This window comes from Scomber scombrus, chromosome 7, assembly GCF_963691925.1.
Source record: "Scomber scombrus chromosome 7, fScoSco1.1, whole genome shotgun sequence".
Classification (NCBI taxonomy): Eukaryota; Metazoa; Chordata; class Actinopteri; order Scombriformes; family Scombridae; genus Scomber; species Scomber scombrus.
The window spans coordinates 8,900,870-8,918,337 of NC_084976.1; the positions used below are offsets into that span (position 1 = coordinate 8,900,870).

Genomic DNA, 17,468 nt, shown 5'->3' on the forward strand with positions numbered 1-17,468 from the left:
AAAGCTAAATGTTAAGGCAGTGGTATACATTTAGTGAAATCAGAACTGCCCAGATTAGAAAAACACAAAGCAAAGAGAAAGTATTAAAAGTTATGCGGAAAAAGCTGTTGCCAAAGTGAAATAAAAGCGGGTGCCGGACTCTGACGATGTAGCTGTTTGATTTCTCAGAAAGGCGCAGAAATCTTCTGTCATGCTCTGAAAGCAACTATGCACACATTCATTGAGAAGAGATGGAAAAAATGTCAGTGAATTGGAAAGAGAAATCTCAACTACTTTTTTGACTGACCTCAGGCAATCACTGCTGTGAGAAAAAATTTCAGCAAGGTTTGGTTAATAGACCTGTTCATGCTCATGACGCCAAAGTCACACTTCATTTTGCGAACATGTCATGTTATCTGAACAAAGCTGCTAAAATGCATCTAAGTGTGACAAGTGTGTTAAACCAAAGGCACCTATAGGTCAATATCATCATCATCATCATCATCATTACACCAAATTGACCAGTGGTGTCTGAGATAACACATTTTAAGTTATATTTCAGTTTTAATTGTACCCTTCTGGCAAGTTTCAGTTATGCCCCTTAATTGTAGCATTTCCATCACAAAAATCTGTCACTTTTAAATTCACAGTAGAGTTAAGCAGTGTACTTTCTTGTTAACGGCATTGCAGTTGATCAGAGGAGAGGACAGCTTGCTGCCCGTTTATCATCTGAATAGTTGAGTTAATTATTGGTTGGTTCAATGTCGCCAGTCAGGAGGCTATATCAAGCAGAACAGACACCCATCTGATTTTGTTCCAAGTACACTGCCGTCATTAATATAACACTGATTCTTTCAGAGCGGGCCCTCCAAAGGCCAGTCACAAGCCTAGCATGGGGTTCTTACAGTACAATAGGCACCCTTACAGGCTTATCACCCCCGTCATCTTCATCATTATAATAATCATCAGTTGTATGATGCGGCTCAGTCATCAGTTTTAAGTATGACACCAGTGACTTTTCTTTATCTCTTAAAATGTTGCACACATAACAAAAAGCCTGTTGCAACACTGCACAATGTGTTCTTACAGTGAGACAAGGAGATTTTGAATCTCACTTCTGCTGTAAGTGTAAACGAAAAAAGAAATCTTATTACACTGGGTTAGGATTTGAGATTGGTGTGATTGCTTTAATTTGCCGCAAAGCCAATGCTACAGAGTATTATAGTGTTATACATGTTGGATTTGGTGCACCACCATGACAAATGAACACACGACCACAAATGTTTGACTGTTAACAACTGCTTTGGGGTTTATTTTACAATTGAGAAATAAATGAAACAAACTAATCAGTGCTAAAAAGTTTTTTTTTTGTTTTTTTTTTACAATATTGTCGATAAAACATTGAAATGTATAGTCATTGTGCATCGCTTATTTATTTTCCACACCATTTCATGCATCAAATTGGATGCAAGTATAATTAAAATCATTTCTGTAAACCAAGCCAAAGAAGCTAAATTTGTATTTTCTTTAAAAAAGGACATTTTGTAGCTCTACAGCATATATCTATATACATCATCTGTTTTTATTTTTTATCATTTTTGTATATAAAATGACAATATAAAAGTTAGAGAATGCACACACCTTAAGATACAAAGAATGTTGAGCTGTTTCAAATGGTAAGATATGTCTTATGGAGTACTGACATTTCACTGGTAATCATTTACATGTAATGGACTGTTCTCTTTACAGTTGAATAAAGCGACACAATTTAGAAAGAGAAAGTTTTAACAAACCATACAACTGGAAAATTGCTATAAGGTGATACTTCACAACAAGGAAAAGTTTTTTGAGCAAACTTGCATACTGACGGCCATTCATTTTTACTGATTGACTCGTAACCAGAAGCAGCATTTCAGTTTTTCCAAATGTTCACATCATCTTTTTTCTAATACACTGACAGATTTATGAGCAGGCCATTCATCATCAAAAACATTGCAATGACAGGAATCCAAAAAAGGACCGGGGGAAATGATAATCCTTAATCTTTTAAAAATCAATCTGATTTTGACAAATGCAGGATGTTTAAAAACATGTTCTCTTTACAAATTCAAAATTCAACTGTCTAAGGTGCTACTTCAGTCGTTCAGGATATTCTTTCATTCTTTTGGTGTATACATTTAATTTTCATCTTCTTCATATCAAGTATTATACAGTTTCCTCTTTCCCCAATTCTTTTCCACACACCACTTTTACCATTGAAGCAGTAGTTGTATTTTTGCCATGAAAAGATTAAAATCTTGTGTTTAACCTTGATTCACTAAAATACATGCACAGATCAGACAAATAGCATATAAATATATTACAAAATAAGTGTAAAAAAGCTTGGCAAAACAAAAACAAATCAACATGAAAAGACATGGTCCAGTCAGGCAGTTATCACAACAAAAATAATAAGACTGATTTTTTTTTCTTCTGGCGGCTCAGTTCGGCCCAGTGCAGTAACTGTGAACAATGTCATTTTAGTGCAATGAAATTCTAGTCAGTTCCACAGCTGTCAGTCTCTACCCTCAACTTGAGACCTCACTTAAACCTTTTCCATCTTGTCTAGCTTCTCCAGTTTCTCCAAAGCTGTGACAAACACCAGGTGGTCCTCTGGAGACTTGCCGTGGGTCTTGCTGAGGTGCAGTTTGACTGCGTGTTTGCTGACGAATGTCCGATTGCAAAGTCTGCACTGGAACACAGAGCCTGTGTCGTCCTCTGGCGTGGTCAAGGCTGACAGGGGGCTGCCGAATGTCATTTTGTCTGTGATCACCTTTGAGGCAGCCTGCTGCTCCCGTAGGTGCTCAGTTGACAGTTTGGACAGGTCCTTCAAGCTGAAGCCCAGGTGAGACTCCAGGTGGCTGATGTAGGAGGAGGGAGTCCTGAACTGGGAGGCACAGTCACCACAGAGGAACACAGGCTGGCACGAGTCCATGTTCTTGAGAAACTTGGTGCCCCCAGTCCGTCTCAGCTGGTACTTGACATTAGCCAACCAGTGGGATATGGTAGTCATGGAGAGGCCTGTGAACTTACAGATGTGGACCCTTTCCTGAGGGCCCAGGTCAGTCATGGCATAGCGGCCCTCTGAGGTCTCCCTCAGGCTGGAGACAAACTGTGCCTGGAGGATGAGGAGGTGCTGGGGATTCCAGTTGGACTGCCTCCCTTTCCTTTTCTGCACTGGGGACAGATCCTCTAGGGCATCCTCAAATGCGCTGCCGTCTGCATCTGACTTCTCTGAGATGGAGGAGGGAGTTGAAGATTTGGGCGTCAGTCTTCCAGTGAGGTTCTTTACCATATCAGAAATGTCCATCAGCGCATTCTCTCTCAGAGGTGACGAGACTGTGTCAGGGAGGGAAATGAGGGGTTTGTTACCATTTACACTATTGTTGGTCAAGAGCCCACTGCTGCTGTTGTTATTGTTGCTATTAGTAGAGGCCTTATTTTTACTCAGGTCTATGGGCTGGTCACTGTTATCATACAACTGATAGTGGTTGATGGGCTCAGCTACCTTGCCCTGAGGAGTTGGGTTAAAAGCTGGCTTTTCCATCATGCTGTTGCTGATTTTGTAAAGCATAGATAGTGGGTCTGCAGCTGGGCTTACTGGTTTGGAGGCCTTACCCAGGTGTGTGTTCATGATTGACTGGAGTGCACTGAGAGGGTTGATGAAAGGACTTTCCGGTGAGTGATCAGTGATGATGCCGAGACTGTTGCCATTAGTTACTGGGGATTGGCATGCCTCAGAACCGTTCTTTGAATGGTTGTTGTGGACATCTACTAGGCTCTCCTTGGGCTCCTTCTTGCAGATGAGCTCTGAATCTACACTGCCTGGGCTGCTACTTCTCATACCAGATAGTTTACCTACAGAAAGGTCATTTGGAGATACTAATTGCTCTCTCTGCTCTTTCATTGCCGGAGAGGGGGATTTTACTAATGACGGGGGCCGACATCGCTCCCGGCTCACCATCTTCTCCTCCTTTTCTTTCTTCACAGTGGCAGCTTTCCCTGTCACTTTCTCCACAAGCTCCTCCATGGCAGTGACATTGCTCCTGAGGGGAGTAGGGGAAGAAGGACTCCGAGGTGAGTGGATGACTGAGTTGGGGTCAGTCACCAGGCTTCGAAGCCCACTATTAAACATTGGCTGCATCTGGACACTCTGGATGGTTGGGGGGAGAATAGTAGAGGAGCTCTTCATGGCACCCTGCAGCTGGTAGGCTGCATGAATGCTAGGGTAGCCTCCCCATGTGGGTGTACCTGTCTGGGCCTTGCTGATGGCACTGGATACTGTGTTCTCAAGGGATTTTAGAATATCTAAACCTTCTTTGGGTGTTTCTTCCAAATCTTCTTCTCTAAGATATTTATATGATGTGGCGTTAGTCTCAGATTTCTCACCTGAGTCGTCTTTCTCTTCCTTGATTTTTTTTTCCATTGGCTCGCCACCTTCTACCATCTTTTCATCTTCACATGATTCCCTCTTTTCCTCTGAACCAGAGGAGAGGGCAGGGGACACTGGCTGGGACTTAACATTACTGGGAACGGGAAGCCTTGTCGTGGTCGGCGGCAGTGGGATAGACTGAATCTTCTCTTCTATCACAGGATCAAAGACTAGCTGCTTGCCCTTCTTAGATGCAGAATTTGTGACCTTCAAAAAGTGACCTGTAACCATCATGTGGGCAGTCAGCTGTTGCAGTGTATCATGAGAGCTCCCACACTCCATGCATTTGAGGATCTGGGCTTTACGAGCTTCAAACTGCCATGTGTAGCTGGCACCATTCTGGTAGCCATAGCGGTTGTTTGCCGTAACATAGGGGTTAGCTGCTGCTTTTGTATCTTTGCCAACATCCCCAAGAGATAGGCTGCCACCACCTGCATGGAGAGAGTCTGGGGAACATGGGGAGACTAGAGCATCTTGAATAGCTCGTTTTTTAGCTGAAGTGGGCATCAGCTTAGTGGCCAAGGCTGGCACTGGTTCTTTGAGAGGCACTTTCTGGTAATGCTTGGTCTTGATCATATGAACACTGAGATCTTGTAGAGACTCAAATGAGTGGCCACAGTACATGCATTTCAGCACCTTCTGGGCATCCTCTTTCCCCTCCATCTCCATCAGGGAGCGCTTGCGTGGTTTGGACCAGCGCTTTCCCTGATCTTCCTCTTTGTCCTTGTTGTCATCTCTATAGTGGCCCGTCTCATTCATGTGAACCGTCAAACCCACCAGTGTGTCGTAGGCAGCGCTGCAGTCTTTGCAGCGAAACTTGCTTGCACCGGTGAAGACAGAGCCATACAGCTTATTGTTCTGCCGGTAGAGCTGCACTGTGCTGAAGAGGCTGGGCTCTGGTAAAAGGTGGTAGGGGTTCTGCTGAAAAGTCTTGGCAAGTGCTGCCTGGTGCCAGTCATAGGCTACACCGCTACCATTACTAGCCACACCAGTGTTGCCCCCACTGCTGCTGGTTGCACTGTGGCTGCTAACAGAGCTAGCTGCTGTGCCATTAGTATTGCCACTTGTGCTGCCTGTGTGGTTGACAGTGGTGCTGGAGCTCCTGCCATTGTGGTGACTGTTAGCCATGCTAACCCCACTGGTCTTGTTAATGGTTGTTGTTGTGGAGACAGGGGCAGTAGAAGCAGGCTCTGGAGTGGCAAGGGCACTGTTGACACTGCCAGCTGCTGCAGGCTTAGATTTCATGATGTCCATCGTGATGCTGGACCAAGAGGCATCTGAGATGAGGTTTGCATAGACGGCTTTCATCTGAGCCAGGCTATCCTGGAAAGAGAGGCCGTTGTTGGGGCGGAAGGGCAAAGTGGTGCCTTCCCTCTCATGACCGTCCCTGGAGGAGGTGCTCTTGAAGTCCGTAAGTCGGTCGCTGGCATCACTGAGTGGAGACCCGTATCCAGCATCAGGGTTGGTGCCATTGCTGAGTGGAGAGTCTCTGTAACTAGGTGGCTGGCCTCCGTCTACATCTTCCTCTTCCTCGTTGCACAGGAACTCAGTGTCCTGACCGTCTAAAGAGAGGCCGTCGTCCTGCAGGTGCTCTTCCTCATCGTGAGGGGCTGCCTTAAGCTCGTCCTCGGGCATGTACGCTGGAGCACAGACAGAAGACAAAAAAAAGGGGGAGAAAAGAAGAGAGGAAAAAGAGGTCAGCTCAGTGAAATTAAAGATTTACAGCACACTAACAGGACCACTGTCAAAATAACATGGAATGAATACTCAATGATGGGAAATGTAGGCTTTTATTCTCAACCAATGTGAGTGTGTGTATGTGTCTATATGCATGCATGCATGAGTTTGTGTGTATTTTACACACATGTGGCTCTGAAAGCCTGTGGTGAAAAAAGCCTCCAAGGGAAAAATAAATCACTGAGCTTCTGACAGTTGTCCTTTTCCTTCCCAACTCCCTATTCCTCCACACATGCCTCATGTTCCCCAGGAGTTGACTGGCTGTTTGGCCTTGTTAGCCAGCTGCATGCTTGCATGTTCAACTCCCCCTTTCTCTTTCTTTCTCTCTTCCCCAAGCTTTATTGCCTCTCACTCATCCAGTCCATGAAGTTCAGCTCCTCACATGTTCATGTTATGCAACTGATCGGGAGGGAGAGAAAAAAACTCACTAATTTGGATATTGCAGCTTTTCCTATCCCACTCCGATGAGCTGAAGGTCACTTCCACTACAGCTAATAAGCACAAAAAGTGGCATAACAGTGATTCTTGGATTGAAACTGCCACAGTGATTTCTGAGGGAGGGAGTCTGGGGCAGATAGAATATGCATTTGCAAAGTCTTGTACTGTTCTATGATCCAAAATGGCATGGACAATGAATAACAAAAAGACACGGACATGCGATCAAAGATGAAGTAGTGGAGAAAGGGAATTAAACAAGGCTGAGGTGTAACAGGTTTACCAGTGAAATGTATAAAGGCAAATGAGATAGAAGGCCAGATCGTGTGTGTGTATTCAACTGCATACTTGGGAAGACACAGTAAGCATCAGTAAGTAGGAAAGACAGGAGGTGGTTAGGGGGAGAACAAGTGAATAAAAAGAAGACGTGGGGGAGGAAGAAAAAGTGAGCAGGAGGTGGTGGGTTTGGTAGGCGGGGAGGGGGCTGTAAAAGAAAAGGGAGAAAGAAAAGAGAGAGAGAGGGTGAGGGAGGCAGGGAGACAGGAAAGACGGCCCCCTAGCTTCTTCCTTTATCTCCTTCCTGCATGGTGAGATGTGTGTCCTAGATGCCAGTATCAGTCTCTCCTGATGAAACAGATGTGCTGTCAGCTTCAAACGGCACGCTAACCTGTCATATCATAATCTAAGTGGACATAATACCTGATATATATACACTGGCACCATTTACTGCTGCCTGAGAGGAGATGGGTGGAGGAGGTGGGGGAGGTGAGCAGCTGCACCATCCACTGTGACTGTGTGATGATGTGCATGCGTGTGCGTGTGAGTGCCTCGGTAAGTGCCTGTTTGCAAATGCGTTTTTGCCGGCATGCTCACCTTCCCATGCCTATGTGTGTACTTTACACACTCATACATGTTTGCTCTTACAGTGCAAACCTGAACCCACAACCATAATACTGCCTATAAGTCTGAGTTCAGTGTGTGTTACTGATACACCCTTCTCCAAATGAGCAACATACTCCCCCAACGTCTGACAGGATTTCAGTGAAATGAGAGCACTACAGGAGAACCTGGCTGCGCTTCAATCCCACTGACAGACTGAGACCGAGACAGTTTCTAAAACTCCTGAAAATCCCTAACACAGCAGATTAGCATTATGTGCTGTACTCTGTACAACACATCTGCAGAGTGTCTTCTGTTACAGTGCCTTCCCCTACACTAACCCGCTTCTAGAACATGAGGCTATCAATACATATCAGCCATTTAATATACAAGGCACCATGCAGAACGGCTATCCATTCTTCACAAACCTGCACCAACAGTGCAAACATACAGTAGGAATTACCTATCTGAGTCACTCAGATCAGCTGCAGCCAAAAAATAGCTAAACCCCAATAGTTGGCAGTGCTTAATACACACACACACACACACACACACACACACACACACACACACACACACACACACACACACACACACACACACACACACACACAGACACACACACACACACACACACACACACACACACACACTAACACACACACACACTCTCTTACACACATACACACACAGAGAGAGCAGGAATGAGAAGTAGCAGATCAGAAATATCCCTGGGTGAGTGACAAAACACAGACTGCAGCAGGGAGGGGCTTCGAACGATGAGCAGGTCGCCAGGGAACCCTTTGACGATCCCTGTCAATCAATGCCTGTCCTGCCATGTTGTCATGGAAACAACAAAGAGGGAGATATCAAAAGCACACAGACAAAAGACTGGCAGAGACAGACATCTGTAAAAATCACAGGCAGCAAGTGGACGGCTTCGCAAACCATAAATGTACAACATTGGTGATGAAACATCGTAAATGTTATCCTGAAATAAAATATCTGCATCCGTTTTGATATGCTTCTCTGTTCTGACAGGATGCTCAAATCTGAAGCACGAGGAAGGAAAAATATAAAGTGCTACACATCAACTGTATCTGTTCAATCACTGCTACTTGACAATGTGCGATTCTGACTGGTGACCAGATTAAACCTCCTTCTCTTGTCCTGTATGCTCATATGCAAAGCAACACCAGCAGTAAGGGGCGGGCTTGGAAAGGGGTAAGGCTGGCGTGCCGTCCCTGGCGGTTTGGTTTACCGAGTGGGTGATGGCTGTGAGCAGGGCCATCTGCACGGGCGCCAAAGCGCCTGTCACTTTTGCTCGGGGACGTGCCGCCATCAAGGAGACAGGCGGCAGCGTGGCCAGGATAGCACCGCAGACCCACTGTCAAAAACAGCAGCGATCAAGCCCGCCACCAGCCACGCCAGATCACCAACAACACACACCAAGAAAGCAAGAATGAGCATCCTAATGTATCACTGATCTCCCAATACCTACACATATGGTTAATGCACTATTAATAAAAAGGGATGTAAAATATGTTAAGTATCAAACAGAGTACTGGCCCCTTTGGATGTTATAAAGAGCCCTTTTTAAAAATGCATAATGCACAAATGGATTGACATACCCACTTTATGGTGCTGTAAAAGTAGGTGTTATCAAAGGTTTTCATGTCTCAGGCTACCAAATATACTTTGGGCTACAGACCCTTATTTGATTAGATATAAGAGCTTGAAAGAGCTGAAGTGTTTTTTTTTTCCTCATCTGCCTCATTTATTATTATTCTCATTTAAATGAAAGAGTACCTGGAGGACTACCCCAACCGAAGTACCCGTGAAGCACCCTCGATTCTGATTTGTACCTAATATATACAGATTAAACAATGCTGGGGAGTCACTACAGCTTTTCCGTTTCCAATCTGTCCCGATGAAACTCAGGTTTGTACATTTAACACTAATTCTCACAGAACAGACCAGAGCGGAGTGTGTGCAGCCCCGTTGTGCAGAACAAACAGACAGTTTGATATGATATTTTTCCGATGAAAAGAGTGTGGTGAACGCCCTGTATCCTGCCTCAACACAACACTGGGCCTCACAATGTGACAACATGCTCGACCTACGTACAGATCATCTCTAAAATATTCCCACATAGCTTGACTGTGTGTATGACTTGATTTTTGTAAATGATACCAAATGAAATACAACCACTGAACACGTCAGCATTTTGGCATGGTGTAAAGCAGAAACACATCACTCCTTTTCAAAACTTTGCTATCTTTCTCCGCCCTACCCATTTTTTTGCCTTCTCCCTTTTCTTTGCTGAGAGTCTGCTGGTTGTTAAATCAATAAAACTCTCTGTCAGGCTCATGGAGCTTCACCATTTGGCCGCTGTCAAAGCCAAACAAACCAGATAAGAAAGGCAGAAAGGCGATGAAATGAGAGAGAGAGAGGGAAAAGAAGGGGATGAAACCAGTCAGCCTCTCCTCACCACCACCTCCACCACTACCAGCCCCATTTCTCCAACACCCCTCCTTCTATTTATTTACACACATTTCTTTATTTATTTGATGTGAGTTTGGGAAGAGGGGGCAATCACAGCAGTCATTTGCGGCACTAATGTCCAATCACGGGCCCCTTCACTCATGTGATTTAGGCAGTGCAGGAGTGGGTTCGTGGCAGAGAATGATGGGGGGGTAGGTGGTGGTGGGTTGGTGGGTGGGGGGGCAGAGGCCGTTTAGGCCGGCCCCTAATAGGAAACTGGCAGTCTTATTCCTTCCCCAGATTCTGTTTGTCACCCTGCTCTCCATTACGTGCCTCTCAACCCTGATGGCTTTGGACAGGAGCTGATCAAAAAGCCATCGCTTGACCTACACGCCGTGGCAGAACGAGACATGCGCGCCCTGCACAGAGAGATGCGGAGAGAGGGAGATGAGATAGAAGAGGAGGAGGAGGGGGAGTGCATGTCAGTGTATGTGCAGAGACGAGAAAGAGTGCGGCTGTGAGGAGGGAGGATGGAGGAGGAGGGAGAAGGGAGGAGGGGGTGATAGCTCTCGGACCGGGACAAGAGGGCTGTAAATAAAATGACATTATTATTTCCTCTGTCCCGTCATGTAGAAAAGCCAATTATGGTAATGCTGCTGCCGGCGTGTCAGAGGGAATGCTGGGATGTGCTTCCCGTGAAGCGGCTAACATGAGAGCAATGCCCTGATCAGGAACACGGGCCTCAGTTTGACAAGAGACTGTACAGATAGGGAGAAGAAGAGAAAGAGAGAGAGAGATAGAGAGAGAGAGGGAGGGAGAAACAACAGAGGGAAAGATATGCGAAGCTAACAACAAAGCTGTATCTGGTCCTTGTTTCCTTAACTGACAAATATCAAGCTATATCTGCAGGAGAAAGAATTCAAATGATTCCTTAACAGCTGGGTTCAGGGATCCAATGCCTGCAGAAGGGGGGGGGGGGGGGGTAACATGTTTACCTCATGTTATACTTATCACATTTCATTTTCACTGCAACAGTCAGGTTGCAGTGAATGTAAAAGATGATAAGTTGTGGGAATCCTGTTGGATTTTATTTTTAAAAAAAGGAACAAAATAAGCACCTGCGAGGAGGTCTGTCACACAGAATCCAATGCAGTGCAGCTCCATGATATGAAAATGATTGACCAAGAGAAGCTTTCAACCTGAAAAGTTCAGGAGTTCATGAATTATACTCTGTCACACCTCAAAATTTGACGAGATGAATTATGCAAAGACGGTGGTGAAAGAGCCGGATATTGAGGGTGAAGGCGATCATTTACTTTAGAAGCTAATTCGTTCTCATCTCATCTCAGGCTTCTCCCGGTATCCCGTTCTTAACATTCCTCCTTGCGCTTGATAGGGGGGCTCTCCTTAAAATAATACCTCAGCTACCTTTCTCCTTTTCACACACCTCCATCACCCCCTCTTTCTTTTTTTTGTCTCCCTCCCTCCTCCTCCTCCTCTTCTTTCCAGCCTTGCTCACACGCCCACATGGGCCCCTCCCAAGCTGAATAATGGGAGCATATGGCCTAGGCAGCACCTACAGGGCCTTAAATAACTGCTGCAGCATTCCAGCTCGCTGTACCAATTTATCTCTCACCCCGCTCTCCACCCCATTTCAAAACACTTCTAGCCTGAGTTGAGCTCAGCAGACAGCAGCGGATGGGACACGTTGTTCTTCAGACACATAGCTACATAATGGACTGACGTGGAAAGTGGTGTAAATGTGAATAAGTGCTGTGCAAACAGGATTAGTGTTGAAATTCTGTATTATTGGCAGATATTCAGTGAGTCAACCACCAGCCTTCCTGTTGATCATTTGCACTGGTGGCTGCATGCAAACACTTTAAAAATAAGCCACGATTTGTTACAGTAGGCCAATAGCATAATGTTACAGCACAGATTATTTAGAGAAAACCATTTGTTAGTGTATTTTTGCCCTGCCAGCATGGAGCAGTGCTGGATAGTCTGTCACTGCTGGTCAGACAGATATGGAGGAATATTTTCCTAGCTCTTGGCTGGCTCTCGTTCAGTGTCTTTACCAGCTGATGCCATTTTGTTAATGTTTTGGGGAAGATATTGATCGGGTACCTGCGCACATTGCAGGTCACTCTGAATGAAAGTATCAGCTAAATACCACAAAGTATGCTTTATAAATTTATGATGGGCATACATCTAATCAGATTATTGTTGTGCAGGGTAAGGAGGGGTCAGAGGTCAGACAAGTAGCTAGTGCTAAGCTTGTACAGGTCACGCTCCCATGTAAATATGTCAATATGTCTCACAGACATCCTTCTATCTGACCTCTAGAGAATGATGTATGGATTGATGAGAGGCCTGTGTGAGAGAATTTTGTGCATATGATTGTGTTCAGGCAGGTGTAAGAACCAAGAGGCATGTGTGTGTGTGTGTGTGTGTGTGTGTGTGTGTGGTTCAAGACAGAGAGAGAGAGAGAGAGAGAGAGAGAGAGAGAGAAAGAGAAAGAGAGTGAGTGTGAAAGGTACTGCTGTTTTATTTATAGAATGAGCACTATTTATACCCAACTCAAAGATCAGTTCAGAGAAGCAGCTTGTGGGCCACAGCCAAGATCACTCTCCATTACTGTGCATGCACAACACAGTAACACACACACCTACACACACACACACACACACACACACTTGCACTCATATACAAACTTGGGCTGCAAGCCCCAGCATTTTCCCTTATTACACATGCATGCAGTAACAACACAAGGAGACATTTATAGTATATCCAGCCGTGTGTTGGTTGAGGGGGGTGGGGGTTGGGGGGTGTGAGCCCACACTGACTGACTGAGTGTTCTTCATGGAGTACAGCAGGCTTTAACATGCTGAGGGATCAATACAGTGAACCAGCGCCAATCGATTGCAATTCATCTGGCTATTCTTTTTTTTTCTTCAAATTTTCATTCTCACCCACTCACACTGTGCACTGAGCTGCTGCTGCTGTCCTGTGAGGCAATACATAAATAAACATACACACACACATATGCATACATATGAAAACATAAATACAATAACACACACACCTGAGTGGCTGAAACGATTGCACCCTCCATGCAACCAGGGGGTTCAATAAACCCGTATGGAATTTATTTATTTTTATTGAGCATATCAGTCCATCCTGGTCTTCTCTGCATAACAAGGCCTGTATAATTAAACCATAAATTTCTGTGCGCTCCTTTAATTACCACAGACAATGTCAGGAGGCAGCAGAGTAAACAAATGGCTTTGAAGTGAGCAAGGAAAAAAAAAAAAGCTTCGACACAGCAATGGAGAAGCTGTTCATTTTGGTAGGGATGTTGTTGCACTTGAAAAGGATGAAATGTTCAAAAGAGTGTATGTGTATGGGGAGTACAGTACGTATTTCTTTTCCCCTCCCGCCTTTTCTAAGAATGCTTTTGAGGGATGCAGGTTTTCTGTAGAGTGAAAGGAGGAATAATCAGTGTAACTGTATCGCTGCGAGCATGACTATGTGCAAATATGTATATTTGGATGAGCATGGTGCGCCTGCAACAACTAATAAAGTATATTTGAAAGTGTGTGTGTGTGTGTGTGTTTGTGTTTGTGCTTAAGCATTTGTTTTTCCTGAGCACACAGACGGCACAGAAAGGTGTGTTTCTGTTTGTATGTAATTTATTGGGAGCCAGGGGTTCTTGTCCCTCTTGACCATGACTGGAGATGTCTGCAGAACTGTGTGTGTTATAGTAGTTTATATATATGCATGTGTGTGTATGTGTGTGTGTGTGTGTGTGTGTGTGTGTGTGTGTGTGTGTGTATGTGTGTGTGCGTGTGTGTACGCTTTAGGTCAATGTCAACACACAGGTCTGCTTCCCAGCAGCTTAGCTAATTACACAAGAGCCCTGAAGGCCACTTAGAACAGGTTAGCTAATTAACAAACAGGCTGATTGCAGATTAATTGAGAGGTGTTCCTAATCTTCACCCCTAAACGCAATGACAAATGCTAACTGGTGCTAATTAGGCCGGTATGGAGAGCCGAGAGTAGAGATTGTATTTACAGTTGCCGTGACTCATATAGACGTGTGGCTTATATCCAGCTGCCTTTTTTTTTTTTTTTTTACAGATGTGCCAACAGGTTAAGCGTATAAAACTTCAGTGAAACTAACAGGAAGCAAAAATAAGTACAAGACAAATGTGTCAGCAGCCTTTTTTATGTTGTTCTCAGTCTGGGCAGTATAGGCATGCATTTTTAATTGTATTTTTAATTAGTTTGTGAATTACCTCTTTGGTATTATTATTTTTTTAATTATAATTATCAATTTTGGTTGAGAATTGAGAACTGTTTATTTATTGCTTGCAGTTTTATATATTTATGCTGTCACATTTGTTTATTTTTTAACTAGTTTTTATGCAAACATAATAACTATTATGATGGCTTGTATTCTGTAATTATTATTACAATTCACAGAGCAGAAACTGAGAGGACCCTATTTTACATTGGCAGTGACATTTTTAAAAAAAATCTCCCTGTCTTATCTCAAAGTCCCAGATCACCTCTGACATATTTTCCCCTATAATTTTTCTCAAAAGCTGAAAGCAGAATGTTAAGACTATAATGTTTGCGGTTGACCTTTGAGAGAATGTGTGTGTGTGTGTGTGTGTGTGTGTGTGTGTGTGTGTGTGTGTGTGTGTGTGTGTGTGTGTGTGTGTGTGTGTGTGTGTGTGTGTGTGTGTGTGTGTGTGTGTGAGAGAGAGCTTGTATGCATGTGTGTAGGATTTAGGAACATTCAAGTCTGCTTGAACATGAATGGCTTGCATGGATCATGAAACCTGAAACGGCTTCAACACAATGGGCTGAGGTGGATTACAACAGAACCAGCGCCCATCTGTGGGACACATTCACCTACCAACAGAAAACAGACTCCGCCTTGCACCCCCCACACAAACACAGCCTCAATCTCACAATTTTCACAGCCACTAAAAATACTCCCCAAGGCCCGACTTCTTCCAACTCCCATCTGCCTAGATAAATTTATCATACAGCTCCCCTGTCTATCAAATACACACACCTGTGCCTTTTAAGCTGCCTGCCCCCCCCCCCCACTCCAAACACACACACACACACTCAAATTCCACCTGGCCTCTTTCAACCTCTGACCCCACCCTCACCCAAGTCTCCCTCCTTCCTATAATCCCTCTCTCAATCCATCGACTCCTTTGCTTCCTTTTTTCTTCACCACCACCTGCGCTTTTAAATCCCCGCATCAGGATGGACCACTTCACCTGAACACACACACAAACACACACACACACACACACTGCCAATAAATACACACGCAAGCACAACAAGCACGTAAACTCATGCACGAACCTGGACCCAAATCCCAGGAAACACACACAAGTGTTAAGTATGTACAAACACACACACACACACACACATACAACGTCCCTGACAAGACAACAGCCAGCAGCAGCTGCTTCCATCTCCTAGCAACGGCCAGCCTGATAGATGACCCCACGATGGATAATTACTGTAAATCACCACAGCTCACACACTAACAGAGAGAGAGAGGGGTGAGAGAGCTAGAGAAAGACTGGGAAAGAAAGAGAGAGCGGAAAAGGAGAGAGAGAGAGAGAGAGAGAGAGAGAGAGAGAGAGAGAGAGAGAGAGAGAGAGAGAGAGAGAGAGAGAGAGAGAGAGAGAGAGAGAGAAAGAGAGTAGGGATTAGAAATAGAGGACCGGGACTGGTCATGTGTGCACTAATGCACCTTGATGAGCTCAAATTGAAGCACACACACATTCAGTGCACACTCTCATGTCAAGACACACACAATTGATACAGTCCAGCACACTGGCACACAAAATAAACCTGTATTTATAAAAGGACTCTCATGAAATTGCACATCTGCACACATGCAAATGCTCACGTTCACTTTCCGTCATGTACACAACACACAGGCAAACGCACGCACTCGCACATTGGCAGCATTGTGGCTGTAATCTGAAACCGCAGGCCCCGCCTCCCTACAGAGGCGCTTGTCTGTCAGAGATTCACCTCTTTTACACAGAGGCGCCAATGAAAGGCCAGATTGTGCTATAGGGTGGGTTTAACACCACAGGAAGAAGGGAGTATGGCAAGAACACAACTTACCCATAAAACCACTATGATGACTGACCTCTTTTTTTGGCCAGTCTTATATATTTAATTATAAAATGTCATAAAATCTGTCATTTCAATCATATCAAAAAGCTATTAACTGCACCTGAAAGTTCCCATGATCTAACTTTTTTAACTACAAAATTGATTTCCCATGGCTTGTCCATAATCTTTTAACTCTCCACTGACAACGCTAAAGCACATTTACATAATTATAGACATGCATTCAGCATTGTGTGTATACTAAATTTAGCAAAAGGACAAACTACCCCCAGAAGTTTAAATATTGCACTCTGAGCAAAGTTTACTCCAAATCATCAACAGATTCTCGATATGCACACGCAGCTGCTCCATTTACTTCCCCTTCATTTTCTGCTCTCCTAGACATGCAATCTGTCCCTCTCTTTCCCTTCTTTCGTTCCTTGCTCCCACTCCCTCCCTCCCACCCTCCCTGTGCGAGTCCTGGCTGCTGCAGACATTTGATCTGGCTGCCTTGTGATAGATTGACAGGTAATGAGGAGGTTGAAGGGGCGTTGGAGACATGAGCAGGTGTTCAGCACAGTCTTTTTGGCCAGCGCTAAGCTGCCATGTCCTTCACTGCTGCACCGCACCGCACCACTTCGCTTCCTCCCTCTCTCGCTCAGTTCTTTCCCTCCTTCTTTCCACCATCCCCCCTTTCTCTTCCTGAGAGAAGAGGACTATGCAATCCATCACGCAGTGACACGGTCGGACATAGACTGTCTTTATATGGGGAAAAACGCATGGGCCATGGAAATAAATAGAGAAACGAACATCGAGTCCCATGCTGGCAGAGGCAAACTAGGCCTCAGACTGATCAGTCAAACTGTGTCGAGGAGAGGATGAGACTGATTTGGAGCATCCTGTGTAGAGGAGACCGATATGGGTTTTTAAGATGCTGATACTAGTGCTGGGTTTGACTTCTATCATATTAGACAGATTGCCAGTTAAGAGTTTCCCCTCATAATGTATTCCTGTCAGTTAAAAAATTGCCTCTCTGAAAGTCTCCCAAAAGCCAAACTGATGACATTATTTTAGATTTAGCGGCTCCTCAAGGTAGGGAATGCAGGTTTCATCGCAGGATTTACACACTTAAGTTGGTGAGTAAATCCTCCCACATCACAGTGAGGTGCATTCTCCGGTCAGCCGCCTGAAATAAAACCATAACAAACACATTCATATCCCAAATCCTACAACATATCAGAGAAGAATCCAGTATCAGCTAACATATATCGGTCCAATCCTACACCTATAGTCTGAGTCACACTACTCTTTGACCTGTTTCAATCCT

General features: G+C 44.6%; 1 protein-coding gene across 1 annotated transcript in view; it reads right to left on the bottom strand.

The window, feature by feature from the left end:
* Positions 1-1,268: 1,268 nt before the first annotated feature.
* LOC133982878 (teashirt homolog 1-like) overlaps positions 1,269-17,468 on the bottom strand; it is a 39,257-nt gene continuing 23,057 nt past the window's right edge. Inside the window, exon 3 of the mRNA XM_062421728.1 lies at positions 1,269-6,090. Within this exon, the coding sequence (XP_062277712.1) occupies positions 2,564-6,090 (3,527 nt within the window). The 3' untranslated portion in view covers positions 1,269-2,563. The remainder of the gene's footprint in view (positions 6,091-17,468) is intronic.